We start from the raw sequence: 20,821 nt of genomic DNA, 5'->3' as shown, positions 1-20,821 counted from the left end.
AGAAAACAAAAACAGTCAGTCTCCATCCTTCCATAATCTGAGCTTTTGCTGCGTCTCTGACGATGTCGCTGTCGACGGAACGTCTAAGACTAATCTCCACCTCTTCCTCCTCCATATTCGGAGGGTTTTATGTTATACCTTACACAACACGAATATACGAGGCTCGTTCAATAAGCAATGCCCCACCTTTTTTTCTTTAAGCTATTAGTATACATTGTTGCTGCTTCACATTTGATGTTCGTTCTGTGCGCCGGTGCAGTTTTGAACCGTTCCGGCAGATGGCAGAGCCGTAGTACAGCGTCAAAATGGCGTCTACGTACGACCATAGAGTAAATATCTCTGGAGTGAGCATTGCATTCTGCACATGTCAACACATTAAACCAGGATTGTCACGTGTTTTCGGGACTTGGCTGTGCGTGTGTGCTTTCTGAAGCGTTTGAAGTTTATAATATGAAGAGTTTTTGTTGTGTTTCACCGTTTGTTGATAGTGTAATAGCGATGGTTAATTACTGTTGTTGCTATGGATGCAAAGAAAAATATGTGAAAGGAGGGATAGTAACTTTTTCATGGGTACATACAGAGTAGCTCTAATTATAGTTATCATATTAGTAACAGATACTGTATATGTTTAAAAATTTCGAGACGCATTATGATTAAGGCTTGATTCTGTAGACCTATTTTTCTACGATTTTGTGACTATATAATGGATATTACGGTTCGTACAAAAGCTTACAAACAATCGCTTCCTCTCGTAAATTTGCTGGTGGAACAGGAAAAGGAATGGTTAGTTGTTTGAGCAAATACTATCCTCCATGCATTTATCAGTAACTTGTCGATTATGTATATAGATTACTAAGTCTACTATTTATTTAATAAACTGGGAGCAAGTACGTAAAATGCGTTACATAAATACTTCAAAGTGTCACCAGTAAGAAAAATTGTACTTTAGATCGCAACAAGGAGAAAATGAATACGCAGAAATAGCAGAAAAACGACCAATTTGCAGGGATATAATCGCTAATGTGTGGCAAATTCGGTGTTTTTTCGGACACTTGCAAAAGTACTAGCGTACTGTCGTTTTGCAAGACTATCACTGCAAAAATGTACGTCAGGTCCTGTAATACTATAAAAGTGCCGTATCATACCGAAAACTACCAAAAATCGAGTGCATCAGAACTATGACACCTATCGCAAAGAAGCAGGATGTAATATGACTTGCCCTTAACAGTTATGTAGCTGGTTCATTCCCTGTATCAAATGGATAGTGTTAAAATGTCTGCGCAACATATATAAAATAATCCACGACACGTACGAAAAGAATCCGTCTGTATTAGGGATATGGTGACATTCTAAATATACAGGGCGCTATACGGACAAACACACGACGTCCCGAGATCACGTGACCAGGCCGGCAATGTATGTTGACAACACAAAATCTGTTCTGCGCATGTGAATGCTCACTCTAGAGATACAGGGCTATTACAAATGATTGAAGCGATTTCATAAATTCACTGTAGCTCCATTCATTGACATATGGTCACGACACACTACAGATACGTAGAAAAACTCATAAAGTTTTGTTCGGCTGAAGCCGCACTTCAGGTTTCTGCCGCCAGAGCGCTCGAGAGCGCAGTGAGACAAAATGGCGACTGGAGCCGAGAAAGCGTATGTCGTGCTTGAAATGCACTCACATCAGTCAGTCGTAACAGTGCAACGACACTTCAGGACGAAGTTCAACAAAGATCCACCAACTGCTAACTCCATTCGGCGATGGTGTGCGCAGTTTAAAGCTTCTGGATGCCTCTGTAAGGGGAAATCAACAGGTCGGCCTGCAGTGAGCGGAGAAACGGTTGAACGCGTGCGGGCAAGTTTCACGCGTAGCCCGCAGAAGTCGACGAATAAAGCAAGCAGGGAGCTAAACGTACCACAGCCGACGGTTTGGAAAATCTTACGGAAATGGCTAAAGCAGAAGCCTTACCGTTTACAATTGCTACAAGCCCTGACACCCGATGACAAAGTCGAACGCTTTGAATTTTCGGCGCGGTTGCAACAGCTCATGGAAGAGGATGCGTTCAGTGCAAAACTTGTTTTCAATGATGAAGCAACATCTTTTCTTAATGGTGAAGTGAACAGATACAAAGTGCGAATCTGGGCGGTAGAGAATCCTCACGCATTCGTGCAGCAAATTCGCAATTCACCAAAAGTTAACGTGTTTTGTGCAATCTCACAGTTTAAAGTTTACGGCCCCTTTTTCTTCTGCGAAAAAAACGTTACAGGACACGTGTATCTGGACATTCTGGAAAATTGGCTCACGCCAGAACTGGAGACCGACAGCGCCGACTTCATCTTTCAACAGGATGGTGCTCCACCGCACTTCCATCATGGTGTTCGGCATTTCTTAAACAGGAGATTGGAAAACCGATGGATCGGTCGTGGTGGAGATCATGATCAGCAATTCGTGTCATGGCCTCCACGCTCTCGCGACTTAACCCCGTGCGATTTCTTTCTGTGGAGTTATGTGAAAGATTGCCAAGAAACGTGCCAGAACTGCGAGCTCGCATCAACGATGCTTTCGAACTCATTGATGGGGACATGCTGCGCCGAGTGTGGGGGGAACTTGATTATCGGCTTGATGTCTGCCGAATCACTAAAGGGGCACATATCGAACATTTGTGAATGCCTAAAAAAACTTCTTGAGTTTTTGTATGTGTGTGCAAAGCATTGTGAAAATATCTCAAATAATAAAGTTATTGTAGAGCTGTGAAATCGCTTCAGTCATTTGTAATAACCCTGTATTTATTCTGTGCTTACGACTCGCGTTACAGGTATCGTGCTGTTATTGAATTCTTGCGTGCATAAATAGAAACCTTTGTAAACATCCGTAAACGTCTGTGTGCAGTGTATGGCGATGCTGCAGTTGATAGGAGTACAATCGGGCGATGGGTGAAGAAAGTTCCGGCCGCAGGAAATGCAGAAACAGAGCTTCAACGATTAGCCACTGCTCTTGACGTGCTGAATCGTGCGGGTGCCATTATTCGTGCCGACCGGCGCATCACAACTCGACAATTAGCTCTACAGTTGTCGGTCAGCACTGGAAGTGCGTCTGCAGTGATAGAGACTCTCGGGTATTCGAAGAGGTGCTCACGGCCGGTTCCACGAATGCTCACAGCGGACCACAGGATTCGAAGATAGGCCATTTCATCTGAATTGTTGCAGCGTTTTGAGGCCGACGGAGAGGCATTTCTGTCACGGATCGTTATGTGGGACGAAAGATGGGTGCACCACTTAGCGCCGGAAACAAAGAGGCAGTCTTATGGAGTGGCATCATTGTCGTTCACCACAAGAGATGAAATTCGAGACAACCCCCTCTGCCGGAAAAGTGACGGTGACAGAGTCTTCTGGGATTGTGATGGCGTCATTCTCGTGAATGTGATACCGAGGGCGTGTACCACCAATTCAGAGGGGTTCGTGGAGACTGTGAATAAATGCAAGTGCCGTTTCCGACCAGTTCGATTGGGCAGGAATCCAGCCGAAATCTTGCTCCAACACGATAATGCACGCCCACACATCAGTCTGAGAACCCGGGAACACATCGCCAAATTGGGTTGGACATCACCGCCTCATCCACCCTACAGGCCAGACCTGGCATCCTCGGACTTCCATCTCTTTGGGCCGCTTGAAGATTCTCTACGGGGAACACACTTTGAAGGTGACGAGAGTGTCAGTCGTGGAGTGAAAACAAGGCTACGCCTACAGGACGAGAGCTTTTACCAGCAGGGAATACACGATCTTCTACAACGTTGACGTACGGCTATAGAACGTGATGGACACTACGTAGAAAAACGGGACGTGTTTATGTATATTGTCACCAAATTCTGACGATAAATACGAGGGTAATCCCAAAAGTAAGGTCTATTTTTTTATAAGTACGTAGACCTGTTTATTCCTACAATGGTTTACATCAGTTTACAGCTTCAACATTTACCTATTTGTCGACATAATCATCATTTCTGTCGATGCATTTTTGTAGACGCTGTGGCAGTTTCTGTATGCCCATGTCGTACTAGCTCTCCGCCATGCTGTTCAGACAGTTATGAACCTCTTATTTCACCTCGTCGTCGGAGCTGAATCGCTTTCCGGCCAAATATTCATTAACCTAGGGAACAGGTGATAGTCACTGGGCGCCAAGTCAGGACTATAGGGGGTTGGTGGGTGATTATGTTCCGCTGAAACTGTTGCAGGAGAGCAACGGTCTGCCGAGCGATGTGTGGGCGAGCGTTGTCACGGAGAATGTGTAACTCCCTTGCTCAACATTCCTCTTCTCCGGTTCTGAATTGCCCGTTTGAGTTTTTTCAGTCTCTCACAGTACCTGTCAGCGTTAATTCTGGTCCCAGCGGTTCAGCTCCGACGACGAGGTGAAAGAAGAGGTTCATAATTTTCTGAACAACATGGCGGCGAGCTGGTGTGACATGGGCATACAAAAACTGCCACAGCGTCTACAAAAATGCATAGACAGAAATGATGATTATGTCGACAAATAGCTAAATGTTGATGCTGTAAACTGATGTAAACCATTGTAGAAATAAACAGATCTATGTACTTATAAAAAAATTAGGAGACCTTATTTTTGGGATTACCCTGGTATGTTCTGAGGAAAAAGTGGGCGTTAATTTTCGAACGATCCTCGTATACCCTTTCCTACGCACCAGCACGTTCAGTGTTAGCAGAACGAAGCGTTATTGGCACAATCTGCTGTAATAAAACGACGGAGAGCGTGGTACCGCTGGTTGATTAAATTTCGTATTTATTTATTACCGCGTTATAACTCGCGTGTTACCAGGGTAAGCTCTTGTAACACAACGGCGCACTTCCAACTTCACTGATGAAATGAAATGAAGTGAAATGCAAACAGAAGAATGCTGATAATTGATTATTGCATAAAATTGCCCATTGTTGTAGCTGTTTATTTCAGATGTCGAAATTTCGCATTCGCATTCAAAGGGGAGGGGGGCTACTTTCAAGTGCGTCAGCCTAGTGCGGGGTGTTCAAAAAGTCCCCCCGCAGTGCCGTATGATTGATAGCCACGCGTGCCGTATGATTGTTCGCCTGCCTGGATTACTTGGCTTCGAGTGGGGAGACTTTCAACATTTAATGTGAAAATTTGTAAGTAAAAATAAATATTCAATAAATTAATAACTCATTTCACCGAGTTTCATTTCTGTATAGTCACTGCGGCATATGTCACGCGCGGCTAACAGTCATACGACACTGCGGAGAGACTTTTTGAACACCCCGTATCACGGACTAAGAAATAACGGGAAACGGGAAGTAATTGTATTTTTTTTTACTGGGTAAGGGAAACACGTTTATTACAAAATAAAGCCCAGAAGCAGGCGTGATACGTTTCACAGTACTTCAGCTGACTTTACTGCGTAAAAATAGGAAAAGTAGCTTTCTCTATATTGCCGCTCGGTGCGATTTCGTGCGCAGTCTGAATACAGCGTAGAGAAGCGTGTCGTGCTGCCATCTGTCAGCGACACAAGGCAACGCTGCGTTAGTTGCGTGGCCCGCCGCCCGGGTGCAGCACTGAGGTAACTCTCGTTATACCAACACCACCTGGACTACAGGCCTGCGCGCACACTTGTGACGTCACAAACTGATGGCCGGGTCTGTATGTGGAACGCTGCTGTTACGCACTCAGCACCTGTACGAACTTTACGAGTTTTAGAGCTGAAACTGCACAAGGATTCTCGTGCTTTCCTCTTCCACATGGCTTTGTAATGAAAGTACGAAAATTTATATCCTTTGGTAAAGTAACTAAAAAAACTGCCCTATGTTATTTCAATATATAAAATTATTTGGACGATTTGCCATAAATATGCGTTTCTATGCTTGAATACAAACTGTAATTTTAAATTCTGTCTTTTACCTCAGGAGCTACGTTTTCTTGCAGTAAAAAAATCGGCAGTGGGCAACAACAAGCAGCAGTTTCCGGTTTTAAATAAAGCAGCAGAAGAAAAGTTGACTTTATGCCCCCCTGTTAACTGAGATATATTTGAATTTTTTTTTATTTTCGTATTGATCTGCAGACTTCACACTCTCACTTACCGCTTTCTGAAGTTGTGCTGCTTCGAGACGCATCCGCTTTTCATCTGGCGATTCCCGGAAAGCCAATTGCGATGACAAGTAGAAAGGACAACCAGGAAATATCGATGGAACACACCCATCTTTCAGCCTCGGTCGTTCAAGATTTACAGTTAAAATCCGTCTGCTGTCCATACAATACTTTCCGGTTGGAAATGTTTGTGACAGATCTGTAACAGCACAACTCTAATTAATATAACTAGTCTGCGTGACAATAGTTGGAATTGGCAAAGGTGGTGCAATCGAAACAAATAACACGCTATAAATTTTTCGTGCTTTACTTGAATGATGCGTAGGCACAAATTCCGGTCTGGGAATAGCTGCAATCCAATGATTTCTAAGCTTCACACATTTGAGAAATCGAAACAAGTGAACTTTCATGCCTTTTTGGGATGTATAGTTTCCCTGGCAAAAGGGAACGCAGGACTTGTATCCCATACTTCGAAGAACTGCAGGCGATTGCTCTATTAAATATATATCACTTTCACGTGGCACACACTTTCAACACAACATACACGCCAACAGGACTGCCGACTGAAGATAAGATGGCCAACAGTTTGTGACGTCACGTGCCAATATGGCCGCTGTGCGTAGGCCTTGTATCTAGAAGGTTTTGGTTATACCCGCTAGTTACATTCCGCGGAATCTGCGCGCATACCGATCTGGCGTAAATCGAGAGTAATTTTACATGTAAAAGGTGGGGTTAGATTCTCACGTACTGGCGCATTATGTTGAAAACAGCACACGTTCGTAATATTTTTACCAAAAATAACCATTATCGTCTTTCTGACGTGCATTTTAATGCAGAATTAGTTCGTGTAAAATTTCTTTTCATTAAGTCCATCTAAAGCGCAAATAGCCTCTGGATCATCTACATTGGAATAATTTTATGCTGCTGTTGTCGGTTAAGTTTCCGTAACGGATTTCCTTGCATGCAAGCTTACATACAACCGAAGTAGAAGAACGGATAGGTTGGTAGGACACATTCTGTTGTATTGGAGGGAAGTGTGAGGGGGTGAAAATCGTAGATGGAGAGCAAGAGATGAATACGATAAGCAGATACAGAGGGATGAAGGTTGCAGTAGTTACTTGGAGATGGAGTTGCACAGGATAAAGTAGCGTGGAGAGCTGCATCAAACCAGTCTCAGGACTGAAGACAACAGCAACATAAGGTGTTATTTCAGTGATCACAAAATGGATGCAGTGCACAATGAAACTGGCAGTTTGAATCTGTTCCTTCTGGCCTCCGTGTATCCACTGATTCACTTGTGAAGGCTGTCGTAAATCCGTCGTACCGTCTGCTGAGGCGAACTGGCCCGTAATTCTTTTAATTGTCCTTCACGTCCTGGATGGTGGGCGTGGGACAGGGTTGACGTCGAATCTCGTCCCACAACTGTTTTATCGCGGACGCATACCCGGATCTGGGGGACTAGCTCAACAAGACGCAGGCAGTTAATACACACTTTCCATGCGTGGACCGGCGTTAAGCTGTCGAAAAACGGCACTCCGGTACTGTTACGTGTGAGGTAACACAGAATTGGACGTACCCTCCTGACAACTGTTTAAGTTCATTTTTGATCCATTCACTAACAAGGGGAGGCCGCCAATTGTGAAATTCAGTTTCGATTCATACTGCACATAATAAAAGCCCATGGCCAGAGGTGTAATGTGACAAAGCACCAAGATGCACTTCTCAGCCGTTATCGAGAAAATCGACAGTTAAAAAAAACCGCTGCGGTAAAATACTCTCTACGATTAGTAATTTTCCACAGCGTCGTGGCGCAGCGGTAAGCGCTCGGGTTTGTATTCAGCAGATCGCCGGATCGAATCTCGCACCATGCAACTTCTTTTTAGTATTTGTTTTTTGTAATTATATATATATATATATATATATATATATATTATATTTCCCGGCAATCAGTTGCAACAATAATGCATATAATAAGTTGTTGAAAGTCGTTTGTCGTGGAAAAACTGGCGACTTCGAACATCATTATGTTTTCCGCAAACAAAGTTGTATTTCACAAATGTTATTGTCTTGATAATGTTAACCACGTATAGTTAACGGAAGACGTAGAAACGATATTCCGAAACGAATACGTATAGCGTAACTCAAACGTTCGAATTAGAATAGAGACCCCACGAACACAAATTCGCTGTGGCAGGTATGAAATATAAACTCCGTTACTCGCTCGTTACACTTGAAGGACAGATGTTGAATGGGCCGAAACGAGCCGCCGCATAACAGCGTAGTTGCTTGCTAACTTCGAAAGAAGGTAGATGAGGTCCCTAGCACAACTTACAACATCGTCGAAAATCAGTGCGGACGGGAGAGCTTTGGTACACCCTGTTAAAAAAATGGAAAAATGGAGGCGGTGCAATTGGAGAGCGATCCGCCTTCAACATGCATAAGCAATTCATTAAATATATAAATATAAATATATATATATATTATATATATTTGAATTACAAAAACTAATAATAAAAAAAAATTGTAAGGTGCGAGATTCGATCCGACGACCTTCGGATTATGAACCCGAGCGCTTACCGCTGCGCCACGACGCTGTGGAAAATTACTAATCGTAGAGAGTATTTCGCCGCAACGGTTTCTTTTAACTGTCGATTTTCTCGACAGCGGCTGAGAAGTGCATCTTGGTGCTTTGCCACATTACACCTCTGGCCCTGAGCTTTTATTATGCGCAGTATGAATCGAATCTGAATTTCACAATTGGCGGCCTCCCCTTGTAAGTGGTGGTGTTTCTTTGTTGTTTTATTTATTTATTTATTTTACAAAGGGCAGCTAACCTTCTGACCGAACGCGCTGAATTCGATTCTACACAGAGTACGCGAAAGAACTTGCCCCCATTCTAACAACCGTGTACCCCAAGTCTCTAGAGGAACGGAGGGTTCCAAATGATTGGAAAAGAGCACAGATAGTCCCAGTCTTCAAGAAGGGTCGTCGAGCAGATGCGCAAAACTATAGACCTATATCTCTGACGTCGATCGGTTGTAGAATTTTAGAACATGGTTTTTGCTCGCGCATCATGTCGTTTCTGGAAACCCAGAATCTACTCTGTAGGAATCAACACGGATTCCGGAAACAGCGATCGTGTGAGACCCAACTCGCTTTATTTGTTCATGAGACCCAGAAAATATTAGATACAGCCTCCCAGGTAGATGCTATTTTTCTTGACTTCCGGAAGGCGTTCGATACAGTTCCGCACTGTCGCCTGATAAACAAAGTAAGAGCCTACGGAATATCAGACCAGCTGTGTGGCTGGATTGAAGAGTTTTTAGCAAACAGAACACAGCATGTTGTTCTCAATGGAGAGACGTCTACAGACGTTAAAGTAACCTCTGGCGCGGCACAGGGGAGTGTTATGGGACCATTGATTTCCGCCATACTTATAAATGACCTAGTAGATAGTGTCCGAAGTTCCATGCGGCTTTTCGCGGATGATGCTGTAGTATACAGAGAAGTTGCAGCATTAGAAAACTGTAGCGAAATGCAGGAAGATCTGCAGCGGATAGGCACTTGGTGCAGGGAGTGGCAACTGACCCTTAACATAGACAAATGTAATGTATTGCGAATACATAGAAAGAAGGATCCTTTATTGTACGATTATATGATAGCGGAACAAACACTGGTAGCAGTTACTTCTGTAAAATATCTGGGAGTATGCGTACGGAACGATTTGTAGCTTTGCTGTCCAGGTTTCGAGAGGGTGCTTTTCTGGATGAGGTACCGAATATATTGCTTCCCCCTACTTATACCTCCCGAGGAGATCACGAATGTAAAATTAGAGAGATTCGAGCGCGCACGGAGGCTTTCAGACAGTCGTTCTTCCCGCGAAGCATACGCGACTGGAACAGGAAAGGGAGGTAATGACAGTGAGACGTAAAGTGCCCTCCGCCACACACCGTTGGGTGGTCTGCGGAGTATAAATGTAGATGCAGAATTACCGTATCGGCTTCCCTAGATGACTGCCCTAATTATTACGAGGCTAATACATGGTCAGCTGTGATTACTGTAAGTGAAGGAATACCCTGACTTTAGCATAACAGAATGTGCGGAGAAATATTTCAAGTGCGTGTATATAGCATCTACTGATATTTAAGTGAACAAGCTTTTTGGAAACAAGTTAATAGTGTTGAAACTTGGCACAGAGATTTGCCAACAATTGTATTAACGAATGTCCTGAAAGATGGTTAGTGGGATAGAACGATTCTCGGTAATGTTGTCTGTTTTTAGGCGTATTATGCATTTCTTATGTTGCTGAACCGAAGGTCGTACTTGTTTGAACACAGTAACGATGAATTTCGTCTTGGTGTTGGTGAGGTGTGTCGGCCATGTTTGGAAACCCACTGATCGCGCGGAGTGCCTTGTGTAATTTTTTACCTAGCTGTGGCTCATTTGCTGTGTCTTGCTACGCAGGAGGTCGCAGGTTCGCGTCACGGGACCAACAGTTACTCCGTTTGAACTGCCTGTTGACGAGGAAGGAGCAGCAGCCGAGGTGAACAGCAGCTGCGCGCGTTGGTCGCGGGTCTAGCAGACTTCCACTGGGCGACATAGCCTGCAGTGGCTCTTCATCACACGCCATTGGATTGGATTTGGAAGTTTTGTCGTCTGGTACTGTGGGAATGAGCATGCAGTGCCCCTCCCCACGTCCATCCACACCAGATCTTGATCCAGTCAAGGTGTGAAGTGAATTACTGGATTGCAGGGCAAAGGGAAGGTACAGAATGAATTCTCAACCTGCTGGTTGACTTCCGCTGGTTGACAACTGTTCTACATCGACAGGTGGACGGTGCGTTTTGGCCCATGTTGGGTGATTCATCTAATCAAGTGGTCTGTTTCCCTGGTGCCCCACAAAGGCTGTAGGAATGTGTTGGATCTCCACTGTGAATAATGTTGGGACGGCCTTCGCTCGTGCTGGTTGAGATGAAGTGAATCTGGACAGGAGTAACTGGAGTGACAGCCACTGTTGGGGCTTCAGAAGTGAATCACTTTAGATTACTAGTCGATACACGTTGCAGTGGTTGCGAACCATCTCCGCCTTGGTGGCTGTTGCGGTATTTTCTTCTGGACGAGCAACGTATTATTGTTATGATCGTGATGGTGGCCGGTGACAGTTCTCTTCAGAGGACGCTGCAGCTTCGGGTTGCAGTCAGGACTGTCCCTCAGTGGAGGTTGTTGGTTGTGCGATAATTGCCAGAATGTGTACTGCATGTAAGTAGAGCAAGGAGTTGTTAGTTTGCATTTGGGACGACAATGGATATGAGACGTACTGGTGACCGATCTGGTTGTGATGTCCAACATACGTCTATGAATTCATTGGCTCAAGTTCATCTCTGTCTCTACTGTGTTGGGCTGTGTTGTTCTGAGCAAAATACCCAGTTAACAGCGTACTTCATCCATTCTGGTGGTCAACAGTAAGCGGACTCTAAAGCATTTTAAATCTTCTCAAACCTTAAATTCAGTGGTGTCACTGTCTGTTTCATATGTGGTCTATCCAACCTTCATCATTTACACGTGTTGACCGCCTATCCTTTGTGCGAGACAATCATCTAAACAGTGTCCCTCCTGCATTTGTGGATAGTGTTGTAGACGTGAGGTATTTATTCAAGCCTCAAGATATGGGCGTGTAAATTCCGAGACCTTGCGAGGGACTTGTCGATCCTTTGGTTGCAGTATTAATATCACTAGCAGGAACAGCACTGATTGGGCTACATTCCGTTTTGGACTGGAGAATAGATCGCCCGTACTAGTTTGCCGTCTGAGATCGTTGCCCTGTATGTGCCAGTCTGGTCAGTCAAGACTGGTCAGTACTGTGTTTGGATATAATGATTACTTGCGAATCCTGCACTGCAATTGTTGACTGGCGATCTGTTCGCGATAGAGATTGGTCTTTGAAATGTTGAACAGAAGTCCCGGCATTGTTTAGCGATAGGCTGTTGGCGTTTCTGTGGTGGTATTGGCAACACGGGAAGTGTCGATGTGTGCGTGGGATGTCTTGTGTGTAATCCAGTTGTGATCGTGTTGATACAAGGTGATCTGAGAGGAATCCTCTCTGTGGAAAAGTAGTTCCTCAGCTGTGGTGGTGCAGAGGGAGAGACGCACAGTTTTGGGCGTAAGAGTTTGCTGTGTTGTTTAGTGGTGAGCCTCTGCCCCTTCATAGTGGATGTTGCCAATCTTAAAGTGTTCGCCATCATATGCGAAGACTCACTATCGATATGTCGTAGATTGAGCGCAGAGAGTAGCGTTACAGTGTATCAAAGTGTGTGTCCCCAGTGGAGAGGTAGTTCCCCCAACTGTGCTGTAGGACAGGTGGTGTGCTGTGCAGGTTGGGAAACAAGTTGGCACTCGACAGTTCGGGCTCTGGAGGTCTCGATGTGCTGCGATGGGCATCAAGACTGAGCTCCATCCCTTGCCTTAGAGCAGGCTGTGACTCCGCACTGATTCTCGAGATTTGGGTGGCAGTGCTCTGAGGGGGGATTCCCCTGTGGAAAGGTAGTTCCCCCATCTCTGTGTGTTTTGGGACATAGTGATCTGAAGGGAATTCCCCTGTGGGAAGGTAGTTCCCCCGTCTCTGTAAGTGGATAGGGAGTGTGTTTTGGGAGACAGTGGTCTGAGGGGGATTCCCCTGTGGGAAGGTAGTTCCCCATCGCTGCCAGTGGACTGGGTGCTGTAGAGGTGGTGACTGGAGACCCAGACCCCCACCCCCGTGCACGCTAGACGGCCTCGGCCATGAGCTCCGCCACGCCGTCGACGTCTGCGTCGAGCGGTCTGTCCCGCGAGGGGTCCGACTGCGGCCGGCCGTCGCACCACCACCTGGGCGCGCTGCTGCGGCAGCTGGGGCGGCGCGTCGTGCGCCCCCGGAGCCGCAGCCGCAGCCGCAGCCGCGACCCGTCCGCCGAGCGGCGCCACTCGTCGCCCGCGCGCTCGCCGCTCCCCTGGCGGCGGGGGTTCCCCGAGCAGGGCGCCGGCCGCCGCAACTCGTCGCCCGCCCCCGCCCCCGAGCTGCGCGTCGAGCCGCCGCCCCCGGACCGCTGGTCGCGCTCCCCCTCCCCCTGCCCCTCCCCCTGCCCCTCCCCCTCCAGGTCCCGGAGGCTCCATCCGGGCGGAGACCTGTGCTCGCTGCTGACGCCCCCGCACCCCGCCTCCTGCCGGCGCAACTCGTCCCCGGCCAGGGCGCCCGAGCTGCGCGTCGAGCCGCCGCCCCCGCGCCGCTCCCCCTCCCCCGCCGCCCCCCACGCCAGGCCCCGTCGCGACTCTGGCGGGGCCTTCCTACAGGTGCTCACCAACTTCCGCGCGCGCTCGCGCTCCCTCGACGACGGCCAGAAGCGGATAGTGGTGCTGGACAACTGCCTGCCCGGCGAGGACATCGCTAAGACGTACAGCATCTACGACCAGATCCTCAAGGAAGGTACAGACGAAATGCTCCCCTCAACTCTACCCCTCCCGAAGCGTGGCTCGCACCTCTGCAGACCCGGCCGTGCTCCACTGCCGTACTGACCTGTCATTCGTGTTCTTTCCGCCAGGTGCGCTGTTGCGGCGCAGCTCGCTGGACCCGGTGGAGCGGCGCCGATTGTCGCTGGGCCCGTCTACGTCCTCGTCGTCCGAGCGTCCGCCCAGCTCCCAGCAGCCGCACCGCGCGGCCGACGCGCATCTCGACCCTCACCACGCGGCCATACTCTTCAGGGACTCCAGGGGTGTGAGTACTTTTCCCTGGTTTACTGTAATACACCCTACACTGGACCCACGCAAAGTACCCTAGAACTGGACTATACCAGTCCACACAAATGTACTCTAAACTGGACTCGACTGGAGTAGTCAAGCCGAGTGCGTTGTAGACTGGACTGGGCAATTCGAGCCGAGTGCGTTGTAGACTGGACTGGGCTATTCGAGCCAAGTGCGTTGTAGACTGGACTGGGCTATTCGAGCCGAGTGTATTGTAGACTGGGCTGGGCTGGGCTGGGCTATTCGAGCCGAGTGCGTCATAGAGTGGAGTGGGCTGGGCTATTTCAACCGAGTGCATCGTAGACTGGACTGGGCCATTCGAGCAGAGTGTGTTGTGGACTGGATTGGGCTATTCGAGCCAAATGCGTTGTAGACTGGACTGGGCTGGGCTATTCGAGCCGAGTGTATTGTAGACTGGGCTGGGCTGGGCTGGGCTATTCGAGCCGAGTGCGTCGTGCACTGGACGGGACTAGACTATTCAAGCCGAGTGCGTCGTGCACTGGACGGGACTAGACTATTCGAGCCGAGTGCGTCGTGCACTGGACGGGACTAGACTATTCGAGCCGAGTGCGTCGTGCACTGGACCGGACTAGACTATTCGAGCCGAGTGCATCATGCACTGGACTGGACTACTCCAGCCAACTGTGCTGTAGACTGGACTGGACTACTCCAGCCAACTGTGCTGTAGACTGGACTGGACTAGACTACTCCAGCCAACTGTGCTGTAGACTGGACTAGACTACTTCAACCAATTGTGCTGTAGACTGGACCGGACCGGACCGGACTGGACTAGTCGAGCCAAGTGCGTTGTAGACTGGACTGGACTGGACTGGACTATCAATCAATGAAGCAACAAAGACTGCATTCATCATTTATTTAAAAAGGTGACTGATTTAGTCTTTTACTCTGCCCATTTTCGTATCCAACGCACTGAAAAGACACAATACATAGGGAAGTGACAAACTAACATGGGTGCAAGAAAAAAGGAAAAATCAAAAAGAGTGGAAATACCTTAGCATATACCTGTACAACTGCGACCGACGGTATATGGAACAGCTGCATGAAATTAAGGTCATTTGATGCCAATGATGATGATGATGCCAATGATGATGATGCCAATGATGATGATGATGCCAATGATGATGATGATGCCAATGATGATGATGATGATGCCAATGATGATGATGATGCCAATGATGATGATGATGATGATGCCGATGATGATGATGATGATGATGATGATGATGCCGATGATGATGATGATGATGATGCCGATGATGATGATGATGATGATGCCGATGATGATGATGATGATGATGCCGATGATGATGATGATGATGATGCCGATGATGATGATGATGATGCCGATGATGATGCCGATGATGATGATGCCGATGATGATGATGCCGATGATGATGATGCTGATGATGATGATGCCGATGATGATGATGCCGATGATGATGATGCCGATGATGATGATGCCGATGATGATGATGCCGATGATGATGATGCCGATGATGATGATGCCGATGCCGATGATGATGATGCCGATGATGATGATGCCGATGATGATGATGCCGATGATGATGATGCCGATGATGATGATGCCGATGATGATGATGCCGATGATGATGATGCCGATGATGATGATGCCGATGATGATGATGCCGATGATGCCGATGATGATGATGCCGATGATGCCGCACAGTTCGGCGTGGGTTAAACTCGGTGGAAAACGCACGCGTATGCTACACGACATCTGTCTCAGCCAATGGACAATTACATACACGCGATGCGTTCAGATGAACGAATAAATTTGTGAGAGAAAGTATGAAAGTATTTTTATAACAATGAACAAAAATACCTTACAAACAACGTGTGAGGTCATTGATGACAATTGTGTAAGCTAAAAAGATTCCAAACTAAAAGAGTCGATGTATTAGGCTGTATCGCAGTCAGTTCGTGGTACTTCCAGGTACACTTGTTTGTCGTACGGACGTCGTCGCATCAAGGTGACTGCTGGTAGCCAAAGATGTACCAGCAGGACACAGTGTGTTGCTATGACCACGGCGTGTGGTCGACGTTACGCCGCAGCAGAGATGTAGCATTAAGGCCCCGTGGACTCTATTTGCGGTAGTGTGTTGATAAGTTGTCATAGAAGCGTCCAGAAAGTCAGTCATTACAGTAATGATATATAGGGTGAGAAACAAACAGCGGTGGACACAATGCCTAAAATTGTAATATCATAATGAGTAATTATATGAGTGGAAGCACCGAAGGAAGACAGAAACCGGGCATCATTTGTAACGAAATGATTATTGCGATATTAACTGCTAGGCAAACTAAGTCTGACACAGACTGTACTAAACTATTGAAGTGCGCTAGAGATTGCACTAGGCTGGATTAGACTCGTCCAGCCTAGTGTATCTTCGGCTAGGCAGGTCCATCCTAGTCAACCCTGGACCAGGCTAGTCTACACTCCGCTGCACTAGACTAGTCTAGGAGAGGCTAGACTGGACTAGACTAGTGTAAGTTTTTTAAATGTACGAGACATCGCGTACAGGAGTCCTGCAACTGTAATACGATCAATTGACCACTACAATTTTTTAAGTAGCAAAGGTCCACTTACTAAAAAAAATATATATATATAGAGAGAGAGAGACTCGTTTCTCTCGTTTATTCTGGAAATGTTAGAAACAAAATTGATAGAAAGTATAAAATAAAGTGCCATCTGTACTACAGCTTTGCATACCGAGTCTTAGACTGGAATAGGTTAATTTACGCTAGGCTAGTCAATCCCAGACGGGAGTATACTACTCCAGATTACCCCTGCAAAATCATAAATTTTACAAAAATGTCCTCGGCCTCGCCCAAAAATAGTGACACAGTATACATTTGTGTACCAAATTCGAAAGACTTACCGAATTGTCAGTGTAATAGTGACGTGTGCAAAACAGTGAAACGAATGACAGTCATGCTCATAAGTTAAGGATGATTTTGATGCATGGTGAAACAACGCTCTGGTGAGCGGTTCGTGGGCTTAAATCACCTCGGGGTATGACCTGCGGTCGTCGCACGGTGGCGCTGGCAGCAGTCCACATACGCAGAGGTGTGTTGGTGCATGTCAGAGTACGGTGCAGCGAGTAAGTGTGCAGACGTTTTCAGAAGTGCTGATGGTGATTGTGTGTTGAAAATGGCTCAAAAAACACGTACTGATGACGTTATGTGGGGTAGAATACTAGGGCGACTGGAGGCGGGTCAAACACAGCAGATCGTAGCACGGGCCCTCCGTGTGCCACAAAGTGTGATCTCAAGATTACGGCAACGATTCCAGCAGACAGGAAACGTGTCCAGGCGCTACAGTCTGGGACGTCCACAGAGTACAACACCACAAGAAGACCGATATCTCACCGTCAGTGCCCGCAGACGGCCACTGAGTACTGCAGGTAGCCTCGCTCGGTACCTTAGCGCAGCCACTGGAACAGTTGTCTCCAGACACACAGTCTACAGACGACAGAACAGACACGGTTTATTCGCCCGGAGACCTGCAAGGTGCATTCCACTGACCCCAGGTCACAGGAGAGCCCGTAAAGCCTGGTGTCAAGAACACAGTACATGGTCATTGGAACAGTGGTGCCACGTTATGTTCACAGACTAGTCCAGGTATAGTCTGAACAGTGATTCTCGCCGGGTTTTCATCTGTCCTGAACCAGGAAGCAGATACCAACCCCTTAATGTCCTTGAAAGGGACCTGTATGGAGGCTGTGGTTTGATGGTGTGGGGTGGGGTTATGATTGGTGTACGTACACCCCTGCGTGTCTTTGACAGAGGAACTGTAACAGGTCAGGTGTATCGGGACGACATTTTGCACCAGTATGTCCAGTTTTTCAGGGGTGCAGTGGGTCTCACCTTCCTCCCGATTGATGATAACGCACGGCCCCACCGAGCTGCCATCGTGGAGGAGTACCTTGAAACAGAAGGTATCAGGCGAATGGAGCGGCCTGCCTGTTCTCCAGACCTAAACCCCATCGAGCACGTCTGGGATGCTCTCGGTCGACGTATCGCTGCACATCTTCAAACCCCTACGACACTTCAGGAGCTCCGACAGGCACTGGTGCAAGAGTGGGAGGCTGTACCCCAGCAGCTGCTCGACCACCTGATCCAGAGTACGACAACCCGTTTTGCGGCCTGTGTACTTGTGCCTATTGATCATACCCCATACTGATGTCGGGATGGATGAGCAGGAAACAGTGGCGTTTTGTAGCACGTGTGCTTCGGGACAGTTATCTCAACTTACCACCAATACCGTGGACTTACAGAACTGCGTCGTGTGTGTTCCCTATGTGCCTATGCTATTAGCGCCAGTTTTGTTGTAGTCCCACGTTGTGTGGCACCACATTCTGTAATTATCCTTTACTTATTAGCATGAGTGTATTTACAGAAGATTGGGGTGCATTGGTACAAGGAAATACAGAAACAAGTGATGCAATACTCACCCTACGATTTTGCATAGATTCGTAGAAGATAGATTTTACAGCGTTTGTAGAGTTAGAGAAAGATTTTGACGATGTTGACTGCAATATCGTCTTGGAACATCTGGATGTAGCGGTTGTGATTTAAAATGCGTGCGCATAGTTGGGGCAAATCCCCAGGCTAAATGCCGAGGCACGTGCCCAAAAATTCATAAATGCCCGTGCATTTATGCATTTTAAAGATTAATTGGTAAGTGGCGCTTTTAAAAAAAATTTTAACTCATGTTTTGTATTGCAAAAATGTTTTGTCGCACTAGTTCTGTTGTGGTTGGGTAACCAAGTTGAAAAAGCTGCTTGACAATTAGGAGAGAGTTTTTAAGGGAAATAAACTGGAGTGTAAACATAACTATACATTTCTAATGAGGTCAGTTCTTGGAAAGTACATAATAAAAAAAAGAAAACAAAAATAAAGTTCAAAAGTAATCCTTCAAATAAAGTATATTTTATATGAAGTAGGTATCCTGTAGGTAGTACTTTCACTTAGGCTCTACTACTGCAAAATTTAGAGTAAAAAAGTTGATCCATAATGATTTCAGAAAGGGATGAGTCACGTGCCGATTCCGATTCCACAAGTCCAAGAATTCACAGATGCTCTGGGAATAGAATAATATCGGAATGTGATTCCAGCGGCTTGACCATCAATTCTTTTAGTTTTTTTATGTTTGTGTTTTCATTTTATACAACTCTAGTAAACATTTTTGGAACAGTGAATAAATTTTTTTAAGATTTTTCGTTTTTAAAATGTGATTAAGACTGAATTTTAAAAACAAAACAAAAATCATTTTATCCTGACACTAGCGCAGTCAAATGAAAGTAGATACAGAAAGGAGCAGAATAGAAAACTATAGTCATTTTAATTGAGTCAACTGTGGGTTCTTGGTGAAACAGTGTAAATTAACTAAACAAACACAGTTTTTTGCCTTGTTTCACAATCTCGTTATTAATGTTACTGCACAACGTAGGTTTCGGGTTATAAGCCCATTTTCAAGTACATTCCTAATCCCCAAAGATGATGATGAACAGATAAACATGACAAGGCAAAGATAATCATTTCAACTTCTTAAGGTATCGATCCATAGCTTAATGTACAATTAAGTCGATGTACATTAAGCTAGGGATCGATACCTTAAGAAGTTGAACTGAGCGTCGGCGAAGTGCATCCGTATACAGTTGCGCAAAATACTCATTAATGCACTATTGTCAAGCTTACAGTTGACCTGTCTGTTGATACCTGCGCTGAATACGCCGTGTCGGTCAAACGACAGACTTCGAGAAGAAAACCCTATGCCTAACAACCTGACCGCTATGAAACAGTGAAAACAACCGATCATTCGACGTAAGCTTTGACGGCTGGTACTGTCAGCATTTAAAACTAACGGGCTGTTAGGCCGTGCTCGACGTATGAAACTTTCTCCCAGCGTTTCCTCACCGCCTGCGGGAGACATCTTCAGAGGTAAAATGGCGAACTGCAGCCGGAACTCGAGGGAACAACGAATAAATGGGGGGTGTAGAGGGCAGTTCACGCAACGCTGGCTTTGAGATTACCGCTGCTATTGCCAACACTATCGATTGAAAGTAATAGATCGTCGTTCTTATCTTGCAATGTTGACATCCAAATCATAACTAACTTAACCCTAGGACGCCTAGGGGGGGGGGGGTTCGTTGAACCCACATTTTTTTAATGTCCCCTGCTTTTGCCCAAGTAACTTTCATACTACTACATATTCCCTTTGAGTTATTGTTTGTTGTCTATTTTATGAAACGTTAGTGTCAATATATTTTATAGAAAATTTCTGCTTTGAAAGAAAAAATAAACTTATTCTGGGTCCAACAAACCCCCCCTTAGGCTTCCATGCTGTAGAAACTTTCCTTAGTAGGATTTCGTATTTCTCATCTCCACAGCAATGCAAGTTAGTTTCTTGTTGGTTGGTATTCTTGATATTCGCAACAATCGATTCACATTCAGAGGACGTGATTGTTGATGTCAGTCAGCTGTAAACTTGGAGTGAGTTAGTGCAGTTCCCAACACGCAGGCTTCCGGTAACTTTGGTGTCCTACACAGCAGAAACGAAACCAAGTAAAAACTTACTGATGTTGTCAACAATGCACCAAGGTAAAGGTACTGTCGGAGGAGAGAAGAATAAAACAGAGATAAATGCATATTATAATTCCACTAAACGTGGAATTGATACCATTGATCAAATGGCGCGTATGTACACCTGCAAGAGGGGAACAAAGAGATGGCCTCTATCTGTATTTTACTCTCTCATCGACATTTGTGCTATCAATGCAACCACCATATTCATCCAGCAACATCCAAAATGGAATGAAAATAAACACAACAAATGGAAACTTTATCTTCTGCAAGTTGGGATGGAAGTAGTGAAATTGCAGGTAGAAGAAA

General features: G+C 46.1%; 1 protein-coding gene across 1 annotated transcript in view; it reads left to right on the top strand.

Annotated features, from left to right (window-relative positions):
* LOC124720199 overlaps window positions 1–20,821 on the top strand; it is a 1,401,865-nt gene that overhangs the window by 1,133,487 nt on the left and 247,557 nt on the right. Inside the window, exon 10 of the mRNA XM_047245522.1 lies at window positions 13,687–13,859. Within this exon, the coding sequence (XP_047101478.1) occupies window positions 13,687–13,859 (173 nt within the window). The remainder of the gene's footprint in view (window positions 1–13,686; window positions 13,860–20,821) is intronic.

The sequence above is a fragment of the Schistocerca piceifrons genome, chromosome 11 (assembly GCF_021461385.2).
Source record: "Schistocerca piceifrons isolate TAMUIC-IGC-003096 chromosome 11, iqSchPice1.1, whole genome shotgun sequence".
Taxonomy (NCBI): domain Eukaryota; kingdom Metazoa; phylum Arthropoda; class Insecta; order Orthoptera; family Acrididae; genus Schistocerca; species Schistocerca piceifrons.
Note: the sequence above shows the minus strand (reverse complement) of the source record. Positions and strands in the feature narration are given on the sequence as shown.